A 15,082-nucleotide genomic window follows, 5' to 3' on the forward strand; every position below is an offset into this window, starting at 1 on the left:
ATTAAATGAAAGTTTTTTTCCTCCCAGGAAACAACTGCCCAGCAAAGAACAGTACATGCTGACCATCGATACTTGAAAGCCTCAGAGGAGTGCATTCTTTGGCGGCAGTTCTGAAGGGCTTGGTGCTCCAACTTGTCTTTTAGTCAGCTCAACTCGAGTTACCTGACAGTTTGGGTACATGGAAGCCTGACAGCTGTTATATGCTTGGCAGGATATAGCCAATATAGCTATTGCAGCAGCGATCAATATGATGAACATCTTGAAATACAGAACTGTGGCCATTTGTGCTTTCACATTCTTCCCATTCTTACTCCAGAGGGGAATATAGAGAAGTCAGTTTTTTGAATGTGGGTAGGGAAACCAGTAGTGTTCAAAGATATGATTTATAGAGCCTTGCAAGCATTTATCTTCTTAGATTGTTGTGAACTGGTATTTTGCCAGCTTTGAGCATTAAGCCACCTTGGATACAAGTTATTTATTCTTTGAACTAAGAAATAAGACTGAATTTCTTTCCTTGCTCAATATTTTTTGTAAAGCTCAAATATGCACCTCACAGCATCTAAACCTCATGGCTGAGAACTGCTACAGTCCTGTGTTGCTTATGCCAAAGTTAGGCACAACTTTCAGCAGTGGTGAAGGATTTACTGGTTCGAATGACTGTTTTAATTCAGTAAAGAATGACCATGGTAGGTCACCATTTTTTAAACTGAAAATGGCACTTTTAGGTACTTAAACACTTTCTAATTCCAAGTTGCTTAAGTGATAGTAAACCATACTTTGAAATGTTAATTAATTTTAGCTACACAGCAAAGTACTGCAATTGCTCTAGAACATCCTGTGGTGGTGGGTGTTTTAGTCTTGATTATAGGTACATTGAAAGTGAGCTTCCAACACTGTAAAAATTATGCCTGAGATAAATATATGGCAGAGTGAATTGGCAATACTGTGCACTGCCATTCTAAGAAAGATGGGGTGAATTAGAGACTATTTTCTAATGACTAAATATATATATATATATATATATATATATATATATATATATATATATATATATAGTGCTTTATGTACCTACTTTAGAGCAATACACCTGAAGAAGAAGGGTTATAGTTGTACATGCAGATTAAAAAAAAACAGAGAGGCAGTGGGTCATTAAATAAACAATTAAAACCAAAAACACCCAAAACGGCAACAATCAAAAAAGTTTATTACACTAAGTTCTTTCATCTACCAAAGAACACTGGACTTTTTCAGAATAAACACTTCAAACAGATTAATTTGTATAACAATAAGCCAATGAAAATAAGGCAACAATTACAATCAATAAAACATTTAAAAGATAAACATACAAAAATTCTCAAATTCAAGTCCTTTTTATGAAAAATTATTTTAGCTCAATTTATTTAATACACATTTGAAACATTAACTAACTAGAATAAAGAAAGCTTTAGAAAAACTGTAAAAAAATATTTTAATCCGTGAGACTCCACTTACCCAACATATTTTTTCTCCCTTAAAAAAACACTTGATATCAATGGTTTCACTAATTCCTGCAAATGTATCAGCTTGCAATTTAATATGCCAAGACACCTCTTTTTTCTCTACAAAATTCCTATAATATCCCCTCTGTAATTCAAAGGGACACTGTCCAACACTGTAAAATGTCTTAAAAGAACAAAAAAAAACCTTTGTATGTAATGTCATTGTTCTCATCCTTTGTTTTAATGGACTACAAATGTTCTTTAATACTTTTAGATAGCCTATGAGTGGTCATCTCCACATAATATGCATCACAATGGGAACAAATCACAATGTAAATTAAAGCAAAATAATTACAATTAAAATGTTCCTTATATTAATGCATCTGTCCAAATGCTGTAAAACAACATTGGGTCCCTCCAACACAAATTTACAAACACTACAAAATTCACACTTGAACATATCCTTAGTTTACTAGTAACTAAAGGGTGTACTTAGTGTTTTGGGTTTCCAAATATTGTTTTTAAAGATTTTGTTTGTTTGTAAACAACAGTTGGACCAGAACTAATGAGATTTTGTAATTCTACATTACCTTTTAATATTTTCCAATTTTCTAAAATTACTGCCATTATACTGTGATTATCAATTATTTATAAACTATATTAGAACAGTTAGACACTTTGGTAGGATTACCAATGCATATAATAGAAGGAAATTGTTCTGCCCTTTTCAGAGTAATTTTATTAGTAATGTCAGCTAATTTAGTTCTGTCATAACCTCTTTGGTAAAACATGTCGACCAACTCTTTAATACCATCCAAAATCAGTGGTATTAAGCCTAGACAATTTGATCATCTGACCATGAGGTATATTGTTTTTAATAAAGCCGGGACGTGCACTCGAACAATGAAAACAATTGTTAGTAAAACATGACTTTCTAAAAATGCTACTATAAAACTTCTGATTATCATAATCACAAGTAATAAAAACATTCAAATAGAGAACAATATCTCCCATGATATCTAAAACAAATGTCAAACTCTATTACTGCTCAATGCAGGTACAAACTATCATCATCAATTGTACCATCCATTATAAAAAAAAAAAAAAAATCAACATTTTTTTTGTAAAACAAAATGTGTTGTTCAAAAAAGCAGTATCTTAGTAAGAAAATTAAATTTCCTACCACCCATTACCAAATTGTCAAAAAATGGTGCCACATTAGCTCCCATTGCCACACCTTTCATCTGTTGGTAATACTTCTGATTAAAAATAAAACAAAATGTTTTCAAGCATAGCATCCGTTAATAAACGCAATGTATTAACAGAATTATTGGCCTTTTTCCATAGATATGGTACTATATAATGACTTAACATCTAAAGTAAATAGTGTCGGCTTAGTGTCCCCAAACTGAAACGATCGAAGAGAATCTAAAAAATTCCTGGAATCCTTGATATAATTAATATTTGCACCAAGGGATTGAAAACAGTATAAAAAAATAGGAATGCTTTCAGTGTTGCCACCTGATGCTGACTCAATTGGTCTAAATGGCAAAGAAATTGTTGAGAATGCAATTTCGGTATCCCAAAAAAATCACACCTATTCTAGGAAATTCAACTGCCATAAATTGATAAACGTCCCCAATGACATGTCCAGTAGCCAACAAATCCATCAGAATATCACCAATAAATTTATACTTCTTATAAATGTCTGCCAAAGAAACCAATTTGTATTCTGCAGGATAGGGTAATTTCATTTCCATCTCCAAAACATAATTTTTTTTTGGATGCATGAAGACCAGTCCACTACCTTTATCAGCCTTCATGAACCTTAAATCATAGCTTTTGGATAACTCTACCGAAGCACACCTTTCACTTCTAGTAAGGTTAAAATCATTAAACTTAGGTTTGTTGCTGCAAACTTTAATAATATCTTTCCTCAGGAATCATGAAAAGTTTGGACAATGGACTGTAAAAGGAGGATTAAAAATAGAAGGTTTCCTAAACTTGAATGCTTCACTATTAATATCCTTAAACAAGTACTGCAAATTCAATTCATGACAAAATAAATTTAAATCAAAGTTCTTGAGAAATTGGCATGCTGACTGGGTGGAAAAGAAAACCATTTCTTCAATAAACATATCTGTTCATCAGTAAAGGTATCTTGAGTGAAACTCTAAATATTATCAGTTAAAAAAATATTTTCAAAAACACAGGCTTTTGCACTTCAGTCTACTTGTCACGTCTCTTGATTCTGTCCCTACCTTTGCTCAAACCCCTTCACAGGGGATTCTGGCTTCAGCGGTTACTGTTGTCCCACATTGGGGAATCAAGAACATTGATCTTCTGGTCCTCTATCCTCTCGGATATCCTCGGCAAGTCTACTGATAAAGTGCTGCAATTATTTGCAGAGGAAGACTCAATATTGTATACTTCACCAGTTCATATAAAACTATGAGAAGCCATATAGTAACCATTTCCTATTTGTGCATGAGTAACAGACGCATGTGATAAAGCCTAGAATAGGATACACAGTATATTCATTATAAGCTGTCTTATCTCTTAGAATCATCTCCTTTTTCCTTTCAGTAACAGTAAGAGCCCTTCTTTGGATAGTGATAAACATGTTATTATAGTCAGGCAAAAAATTACTGAAAGATGGTACAGAGGAAATTTGTTTGTTCAAATCAACCAGCTCCTGATTTAAAAGAGAAATGAGCTGTTCATTGGATTCAATGAGTAACTGCAACAGTTTTAGCCCTGTTTCATTGAAAAAGTCAATTAATTTAATTTATTGTAAAAATGATCCTGCACCACAAGTCCATAGGGAAACTTGTATACCCCAAGTCCTTTGGGTACAATTTTTAAAACAATACACTCGAAAGTAAACATACTCCTACATTAGACTGACATTTAACCATCTTTTTTCTAAAAGTTGGTAACAAGGTTTTTCTCCTAACAACTTTTTTATCAACAGAGTAGAAAACAAGGGCAGAAAAACAATTAGTACATAGATTAGATGTGTTGGCAAAAAAAATGTCCCAAACTAGTATCAGAAAATACAAAAGGTTCAGAAGTCTTGGAATTATCACAACTTGCTTGGTTACCTTCATAAACAACGGTATGATCACTGTTTGCAGATTCATGATCAGAAAATGTGTTCTGGAATTCATTTTGCTGACTAAAATTACGTGTAAATAAAGGGCCTGGAATTTCTTAGGTTTTATTTGTCCAGGTATACTGATTTTACCAATAATTTTGTTAAGATAATGTGTTCATTAATGCAAGTTATGCTTGAAAACATTTTTTTATTTTTAATGGAAAGTATTACCAACAGATGGGAGGCATGGCCATGGGGGCTACTGTGGCACCATCTTTTGCCAACTTATTAATATGGTGGTGGGAAATTAATATTCTTACTAAGATTGTGTTTTTCAATGACACATTTTATCTTACAAAAGATTTGTTGATGATTTGTTTTTGAAGTGGATGATACAACTGATGTTTGACAGTTTATAGGTGCTTTGAACACTAATACAGAATTTCTGACATTTGTTTTAGGTTCCATGGGATATATTGTTCCTTATTTGGATGTTTTTGTTACTTGTGATTATGATAATAAAAAGTTTCATAGCAGCATTTTTAGAAAATCATGTTTTACTAACAATTATTTGCATTATTCCATTGCATAACCTGGCTTTATTAAAAACAATACACCTTATGATCAGATGATCGGACTGTCTAAGCTTACTAATGATAAAAAAAAAACTTATGGGTGGTATTAAAGAGTTGGTTGACATGTTTTGTCAAAGAGGTTATGACAGCACTAAATTAGTTGACCATTGCTAAAGAAATTACTGTACAAAAGGCAGAACAACTTCCTCCTATTTTATTAGTTGATAATCCTACTAAAGTGTCTTACTGTTCTAATATAATTTATAAAAATGCTTTTGATCTGCAAATGACCATCAATAATCACAGTATAAGTGATGTAGACAATTGGAAAATATGAAAAGGCAATGTAGAACTACAAAATCTCATTTGTTCTCATCCCCAACTTTTGTTTACAAAAGAACGAGATTTTTAAAACAGTATTTGGAAACCCAGAAACAATAATTGTGTAAAATGTTACCATATCAGTAGATGTCCACTCTCTTCACTGTTGCAGTATTCTTTACATAAGGGATTCCCTCCCAAGGGTAGCCCAATGTCCAGCCAGTATACTGAAACCTTAGGAATTAATAGATGTCATACATCACATGTAAGCTCCCCACACAATGCGTAATGTTGAAGGACCCCAGAGTGGTAAAATCTGATTTGTCACATAAAAGTTTCAAATAGTTGTAAAATTTGCTTAAAGTACTTGGTTGGAGGGGTGCTATTAAAGCAAAGCAATCTGTCTTGTTTTCATACTGCCTGGAGTTATTTGGACCAGAATCAATTTGTTTTCAGTACCTCCATCAAAAAATGTGTGTGTGTTAAGGTAGCCTGGTTGTAAATATTGTTTTTGACAAATAAAAGACAAGGTCTACCAGTTATGGTTAGGTTGCACTCAACAGTTCATACTCAGTAGCTGCACACATGGTTAGGATGTGCTCAATAGTTCATACTTCCAAGGTTGCTCATTTGTTTCACTGCTTAAATATATTAGTGCAACTTCAAGAAATTTTGATTTCTAAATGTATGTGCTATGACTGACGGTCCTTGGTTCAGTTTGAAGCCTCCTGCTGTTATTATTCATAAGACAGTACACGGAAGCAAAAGCAACAAGTTGTGTGTTGTAAGTTTATGCTTAGAAAACGTGTTCCATGTAGTACCAGTTCATCTGTGAGTGGTACTGTACAATTTTCATTTTGTAGTTGCCTGCCAATACTGAAACATGCTGACTGCGTGAAAGTGGGACGAGCTTTGGAAAGACAGTCTATCAAAAGGGTTTGGAGCCACAAGGGTTTTTAATAAGTAGTCAGTGTTTATCAAGTCAGTTATATCTACATTTTTTCTGTGTCATGTATAGCCTGTCATACATCAATTTACCTGTCATAACTATACTAACTATATATTGTAAAGCTCCCATGATAAAGTGTGAAACAGCAAAACACGACAAATAAAAAAAAAATGAATATGCTACATGAAGAACAAACACACTGTCACAACATGGTTAACCTGGATTTTGCTTGTGATAGTGTTCCTACAATACACTAGAGCCGACAATGACAGTAACAAAGGCTGAAACAAATAGAATAGCTGAATGCAGTAGGACTTCTGTAAAATCTATCCTGCATAGGAGTTAATAAAAAAAATGACTGTAGTTTACAGTTTGATCACTTTAAATGCAATATTTGTCATAGACAGCCTAAGAGAAATGTTGGAAATAGCTTCCACAAAGAGGGGAAAACATTTTTAACTTACAGATAAACTGCTAACTGTTCATACCAAGTGGAAATAAATCCAAAATTTTCCATAAGTACTACATTATCACCTGTGGAATCTTTGAACATCCAGGACCCATCGACCTCTTCGACTGCTGACAGTTTATTCCCAAGCTGGTTTATTCCACTTTTCCTCATAGATTTGGAAGTGGGGGCTCGACGTGTCCTTTTTCTGCTCAACTGTAAACGATTCTTTTGTGCAGAGGAGTCCAGCACTTGTGTTTGCTGAAAAAATCAAATGCAGGCAAAAGGTTTACAACAGATGTAGTAGCTTCAGCCATTTCTTTAAAATGCACTTATGCAATCCTACCATGTGCACAACAAAAATGCTAGATGAAAAAAGTAAATACAACAAAAGCAGATGCTACTAAGAGAAAATCTTGTTTACTTTTTCAGCCAGCAAAAGTACATTAATGCCTTGCTTTCTGATGGATGATTTCCCTGGATGAGTACATAAATCATTACTAATTAGGAAAACACTGCACAGCTCTCCTATTTTTGCAAAAATACCATATCATCTTCACATTCATATGAACAAATGTTAGAGATGGGAAGAGATGACTACTGCTTAACATCTTAATAGGAGTATGTGATCAACAAGAATTCAAACACATTTAATTTGACAAGTAAATATTTCCTACATTAAATTTATAGAATCACTTTACCCAGTCTGGCATATTTCAGTCTATGGTAAACTGCAGAGGAAAGGCATCAAGTGTGTTCAGTTTAGAATTAACTGAAGCTGCCCACACTAAACAATACTACACTTAATGCATATGTCCCCTCATATTGCACTCACAGCCTTCTGTATAAAGTTGAGCTTCTGCTCCAAGATGAATCAGAGATTTATTCTAAAATTCAGAAACACTTTAGCAAAGCTTAAATAAATTACTATCACTACAACCATCACCACAAATGTATTTGATTTTCTTAACCAGGTAAGTGAAATGGTCCTAAGATCATTTTGAGTCATGGTCCATGCCAAGAGGCAGTTCCAACGTTTCAAACTAATATTTACAAAACAGATCACCTTCCCAATTACATTTCAAAGCAGCAGTTACTTTGTAATCAACATTTGCAATTCAGTAACTAATACAGCTGTGCTTTTATATGAATAATTACACAAATTACTGCACTCTGTACAAGGATACCAGCAATAATACAGTTCAATAACTACTGTAGTGTTTTTCCATGAATGTTACTTAGACAAATCAATGCATTATATACAAGGATCCTACCATACTCGTTTACAGTGGTTACAGTGGTTACATAGCTACCTATTATGGCCACACACTGATGAATATAATGGGATTTTTGGTTGACTCCTTAGGTTACCTTAATGTTGATCAAAGCACAACTCAGCCATAGTTAAAATTGTCCCTTTATGGTAATCCACACTGTCATCACCTAGAATTTCAGCTGAGTGGATGCTACTCCTTAAATACAAACTGCCACTCACAAGGTACTTTCTCCTCCTTTTAATGAGCAAAACATCAAATGACTATATATTGATTTCTAGTAGTGAAATTAAATACCATAACAGCAACAATAACCATATCAGTGTCCACCTACGATCACAATTAATAGATCCCAAATTTTTTTTTTTAATTAGATTTGAACTCTAACATAGCTGTCAAGTTCCATTAGCTTATCTTCTTCATTACTATGTAACTCTTCCTTATCCCATATGTTTTAAGTGGCCTACTTTCACGTAATCCACTTTTTCCAGTGTTATGTTAACTTGGGCATTAATTTTTTTTTTTTTGTATTCCTACTGACTTTTCCTACTTGTGGGAACAATCACATAAATTAACCAGCAGATAACAGAAAAGAGCAAGGGAATTAAACTGCATACCAATACATTGTTCAGATTCTTTACTAACAGTCAATACTATCAGTACCGGCCTGTCACCACTGTATGCAGAAGCCTATCTCCACAAGGCAGATCACCATCCCTTCAGGTGGACACCAGTTTTCAAAGCAAATGTTTACTTACATATGTGAAAATGGGGCATGTAGACTGCTCTAATCTGAATACTTTTTAAACAGGACCTGGGAAGATATTCACTGCCAACTTTTAAAACCAGTCTTGACCAGTCGATGAGTGGCAACCAAATTTCAGTTAGAACATGTGAGGAAAATCTACATAAAAGTGGGTACTCAATGTCACACTGATTTAAGGTGATATGACTGAGATCTTTGATGGCTTCCTTGGTCATAAGCTTGGTAAGAACCAATTAAGTTAAAAGAGGAAAATTTGGCTGGAACACGGGGGAGGTAGAATATTCATACTGAACAAGTATTACTGTATTATTTCACAACTCCATGAAATACTAACAGATCCAGCAGATAAGACCCTGGTTTATGGTTTTAGTGGAGTGCAACACATTTCTCCCCCCTGAAGAAAAACATACATTATACTGTAGTAGAAATCTTAAAGGACTAGTTTCTGTATAGTAGTATGCAAAACATAAATAACTGTACAACTTCTGAAATCAATAACACAGTTCTACGTAAAGATTAAAACTAAAAAAAAGGTGACTGCATTCTGACATGTTTCTTGAAAAGAAGAGTTTGTGTTGTAAGTCCACTGGTAAACATCAAGCACTGGTCCCCGGAATGGGAACATCTTGGATTTCAGTGCCTTCTAACATCTAGGTTAGGCATTTAACTATCCTTTATGCCTTCCACCCAGCATCTAGCTCCTCCCATAGACCTCTGATATCCTTCTTTGGTTTTAAAAGTACGGAAAATGTAATTCTGGAATGAAACCATGTAAAGGATACAAGGATAAACTGAAATGTGCTACTTACATAAAGCTAACAAACAGCAACACACACACACACACAGTCTAGATACAATGAAAGCACATGATTATGACCATATCAGTACTTACATCAAGAAATGTGAAATCAACTGTTTCTCCTTCAGGTCCAACACTCGTAGATGTGGACAAAGATCCATCTGTGCCATCAGTGGAATCCATGTCAATGCTGGAATGGTCCAAGCTGGAAGTACGGTCTTCACGATGCTCACTGACAGGAGTGGTTTCCGTGTGAGAAGAATGAGAAGATAATCGACTGGGAGTTTGCTTCTGGGAAGATGGGACTGGGCTAACATTAGGATCTGCTGAAGGCATGTCAGGTACAAAGCTAAAGACAAGAGTGCAAGAATGAAAAATGTTTTTAGTTTCTTATTTCTATGCATCTGACTAGAAACACAACTACATTATTATAACTTCAAAACTATTACTGAGATAAGTATCAGAATAGACATTAACTATGCCAGTACAACATGTTTAATCTCTGTGCACTCAAACTATTATTAAACTTAAGTAATAAATAATACAACTTTTTGATCTGGTGCACTGGCTTTCCAGAAAATACAGGACTACAGGAATATACAGTACTTAATATCTGTCTGCTTTCTAGGCTAATAAGGTATCCAAATTTTACAAAAGCTTCTGAATGGTGCATCTATTTTTATAAAATAATTACTACATATTATTAATAATGATGAATGCAAAGATTTAATAATACATACTCAGCAATTTAAAACTCTACCATCCACAGTTTATAAGTCCATAAACAAACTACATATTGGAAAACTGATTCAAAACTGATTTATGAAAAAAAATCAGTACTGTGAACTATGTAAATAATACACCCACCTAGGAGTTCACCCATTTGTTTAAGATCTGGGAATTTATATGCACAGTGACCCAACTTTTGATCAACATGTGACTGCTGTTGTAAGAAAGTCCTCTTGTACTGCACAGTTCATAAACAAAGGGATAGTGTCTAGATCTAGGGATGTCATTGTCCCCCTTTACTCAGCCCTCTTTAGGCCAAACATTGAATATAATGCTTTTTGGCATGAATTTGTCCAAACACATACATCAACAGGAACAGCCAGAGATATCTTACTAAAAGGATGCAAGGCCTCAACAACATGCCCTACATCGAGCAACTCAAAGCCCTGTCATTATAATTGGTATCCTATAGACTGCTAATAGGTAACCTATGTCTGGCATACAAGGCATCCTCCAACCCATTGCTAATGGATTTACTAAACATCAGCAAATCAAAGGGCATCAGTCTAGATAGGGATCTTTTCTCCCTGTACTACTAATGGACAGAAGCATCTCCTAAATGCTTTATCCCAGGCATGGGTCCCCCTCAAATTATTTCTGGTATGATCCCATTTATTCTCATTGGGGTAATATATAATTATCAACCATGGGGATGAGTAAGGCCAATCTATACCTGAATGGGATACATCATTTGAAGCACAAAAAGAGAAATTGGCTAGGCTTAAAATGGTCCACAACGGCAGCTAGCCTAATACTTACATATGAAGCTATGAACCTAGTATGTAGGCAGTCTACAAGTATGGAATATTCAGTAATTATTCTTTAAGCATTATTTACTTTTGATATCTGTGCTGTCTTGGTCGCACCATGTAAAAGGCTAGAAATATTCAAATGGGACTTACCCAGTGGTCAACACTGAAAATAAATATCCAGATTTTGTTGAAACAAGGTCTCAAATGTTTAATTACTTTATCCTAAGTATTTGCCTATGTAATCTGTATTAGTTTTAAAATAAGATAGGTAATTTAATGTTACCAATGCTTTTGTTCACTGGAGGTAAAACAGTAGCTTACTTAATCAGCACAGTTGCTCACTGGGCCAAAGGCAGCAAGGCAAACCAGACCACAGCTGCATAGCTAAAGGTTATCACAAGATTCAATCATATCAGAAATATATTTTTAATACCTTTACTAAATTAACACTTAAGATATAGGCAAGCATTCATTACTATAAAAGAAAACAAACCATATTAACATGTTTACAGTTGCATACATTATACATCACATATGTTCTTTTTTATAACTATCAGTCCAAATTTAGACTAATTTCTCAATTCCTGCCCTCCCTTAAACCACTCTCTTCTACCTGAACATTACTCTTCATGTATTGTTCTTATAATTTCCATTTATTTCTATGTAATTTGCTTTTTCACTTTTCTGAAGATCCCATTTCCAGTTCATTTACCTCTGTTACAATATTCAGTTCTTCAAATATAGATGGTTCAGACTTTGATTGCCATTTTTTAGTAATTGCTTTTTTGGCAGTCACCACAATCAGGCTTAACAAGGCCATACTATATGTAGGCAAATTCAGACTCAGTGTCCCAGCACAAAAGAATAATTTCCTTAGTTACACCCATTGGGTCACCCAATATTTATGATGGGAGTAGTCTGTACAGAATTTTTTAAATTTGCCCACTCATTACACTACCAAGGTATATGCACCCAGTTACCTCTTTCTTCCCCATTACACCTCCAACATTCGCCATCTACTTGAGGAAAAATGAAGTCTGCTTTGGGTATAAGAATACCTATGCAAATACTTCCAAGCAAAAACCCCAAACCTTCTGGATGTTGTTGCATACTTGGGAGGCATGTATATGTCCTGCCACTGTTCCCTTGTAAAACTGCTTATCCAATCCCTCTTCCCAAATTTTTCTTACCTATTCTGATCTATTCTTACAGTTATTGTGCATTTTCTTATATGCCCTACTAATTATCCATTTTTAACAGCAGCGTCTGTTCTACATTCAACTAAAAACTATACCAGAGCAGGTCTTTCACTTAGGATTCCCCTATCTCCTTCTCTTTGTCTATACTTTAGTATCAATCACTGGTAGGGAAGGCAGTCTCTAGTCTGCAGCAGAAATGTCTTCTTCATCTTATCCCATTCTGTTACTTTGTTACTTTCCCCTCCCTAGTTATTTGCTTCCGAATACCTTGGTTCCTTTACCAGTTTTCTCCAGTAAATTCCAGCCCCTTCTTGCATATTATTTATACCCCTACTTACAGCATCCCTATCGACAAAATCTCCTTTTTCTATTCTCATGTTGGCTTAGTTCTTAGAATACTTTGTGCTAATTTATGTACAGACTATTCTGTATGATTGTTACCATTCTCCTTAAGGATCTGCATTAAAAATCCAAATTGTTCCTTATTTCTTGAACTTCCCCTCTGTGTCATCATCATCCCTTTCCACTTTATGCTCTTGTTATGTACAGGAGCCTTAACTATGTAGTTCTAAAATATTCATTCAAATCAGTTAATCCTAAATCACATTATTCTATTGGAAGGATCAACTTATTCCACTTAACTCTTGCCCTCTCCTTCTCCCAGACAAACTCCTTCAACTATTATTTATTGAATACAACTTCTCTGCTTGAGAAACAGAATTATATATTTTTTGTCTTCTGGGTCAAAACTAACACCTGCTTTAAAAAATAAATGTATATTATTTTACTGTGTGACACAGCAAACAGAGAGCTACAAAATCCTTATACGAAGAAATATCTACAAATGCAAACCAAAACATTAAAAAAAAACTTTGGCAAAGTGAAAATTAGCTAAAGTAGGAATTGCTAGCAGCAAAGAAAATATGTACCTTTCTTATACAATTTTTGCAGAAGACTACAAGGCTAAAGCCATAACCCACAAATATCACTTGGAATGGAAATGCAGCAGCCTTAAATTAGTGTCTCTGTTTTTTTTGTCTTGGTTCCTTACTTTGAAGCAGAAATTCCAGGCAGTAGCAATGACAGGGCTCTAGCTTTTTAAGCATCATTGTGCTACACTGATGGAAATCGCCCCTGCAAATTCACAAACTCAAAGGCATGTTTGAGCTGATCCTTCTCTACCACCATGCTGTTCAGATGAATTCTCCTACATCTGAGTTATTATCTTAAGAATTTTGAAGGACTGAAATTTCCAGTTTTTAGTTAATACAAATTTTTTTGGTTATAATCATTCTGTTTTTCTTATCTCAGTACCCACCCTAGCCCCAAATTTATTTTAACTTTCAATATGTTGTCATCTTTTTGGGTACCAAGACAGGTTTAGAAAGCCTTAGATAAAGTGCACTTGTAAATAGTCTACTAGTCCTAAAATATTTTATACTTTATATTACTTGTCTTGTTTCAGCACACCAGGGTGAGTGTGATTCGTGTACCATCTTTGAATAAGATTGTAACTAGAAAGTGAAAAGACAGAATGTTTTTTTCATTTAGAAAGAAGCAAGAAATGAGCAAAAAAGCCTGAGATAAGAGTGACACAGATGATGAACATTGCTGAAATGCCTACAAAAAACAATTCTTCATCTGGGTGGGCTGAAAGCTCCATGGATAAAACATGTTTAAAATCTATTACAGAAGCTATAATCTTAGAAAGGTACAGCAATAAAAGGTCTGTATGCTTCCCGCCACACAAAACCCTTAATTACCAGGCATACATTAATGATTATCAAAGTGTTACAGTGTACCACTTATCACCTTTTCTAGATGAACTACTACTAGAGTAAAGAAATCTACCAGATTTAACAGACAGGATCTGCCCTTCATGAAGCCAAATTGGGTAGGATCCAGGGTTTGGAGATCACCTACGTCTTTACTTATGATGTCCATAATGATACTTTCCATGGCCTTAGCGATGATGCTGGTCAGGCTTATGGGTATGTAATTCCCCGGGTCTGTTGCTAGGCCACCTTTGTGGAGGGGAATAACTGTTGCCATTCTCCATTCCACAAGAACAAACCCTGTGGTTAGGCTATGACTGACAAGGGTACTTGGTGGTGATGCTAGTTCATGTTTTAGCCTGTTTAGAAGACAGCCAGGGATGTCATCTGGTCTCATACAGGGTGTTTTGTTTTGCTTTGGACAAGGCTTTGAGGACCTGCTCGTCGGGAGGGAAATTTTCACCAAACCTATCCGCTAACAGGTTTGCTCTCTCTGTGGGGTCAGTGTGTGTGATACCATTGGCCACTAGCTCTGCACATGCCTGGGTCCTACCCTTTAGGTTATGTATGTAGCTGTGAAAGGCTTTATGATTATCCTTGGCTGTACTTGATAAGTTTCTCTCAAAGGAGCCCTTAGAGATTTGACAAGTGTCTTATTTGCCTGTTGAGGCTGAGGAGGGTGATTTTCCATTTCTGGGGCCTTACCTTTATTTTCTTGGACAGCAACTTCTTGTATTTATTGTAAAGTTTGTTGATGCTGGATGTCCACCATGGCAGTTTGTTTTTACTTGGGGCTCTGGCTTTGATTCTTTCTGGTACAGCCAAGTTTCTACACTTATTCAAGCGATTGTACAGGGCTT

At 35.0% G+C, this 15,082-nt stretch overlaps 1 protein-coding gene across 2 annotated transcripts in view; it reads right to left on the reverse strand.

The window, feature by feature from the left end:
- KIAA1671 (KIAA1671 ortholog) overlaps window positions 1-15,082 on the reverse strand; it is a 2,688,721-nt gene that overhangs the window by 282,224 nt on the left and 2,391,415 nt on the right. For both annotated transcript variants that reach the window (XM_044068487.1, XM_044068488.1), the window contains exons 9-10: window positions 9,801-10,056; window positions 6,955-7,129 (exon numbers count right to left, since the gene is read on the reverse strand). In XM_044068487.1, coding sequence (XP_043924422.1) covers window positions 6,955-7,129; window positions 9,801-10,056 — 431 coding nt within the window. The remainder of the gene's footprint in view (window positions 1-6,954; window positions 7,130-9,800; window positions 10,057-15,082) is intronic.

Source organism: Protopterus annectens, chromosome 4.part0 (genome assembly GCF_019279795.1).
Source record: "Protopterus annectens isolate FY-2018-M chromosome 4.part0, PAN1.0, whole genome shotgun sequence".
Taxonomy (NCBI): Eukaryota; Metazoa; Chordata; order Ceratodontiformes; family Protopteridae; genus Protopterus; species Protopterus annectens.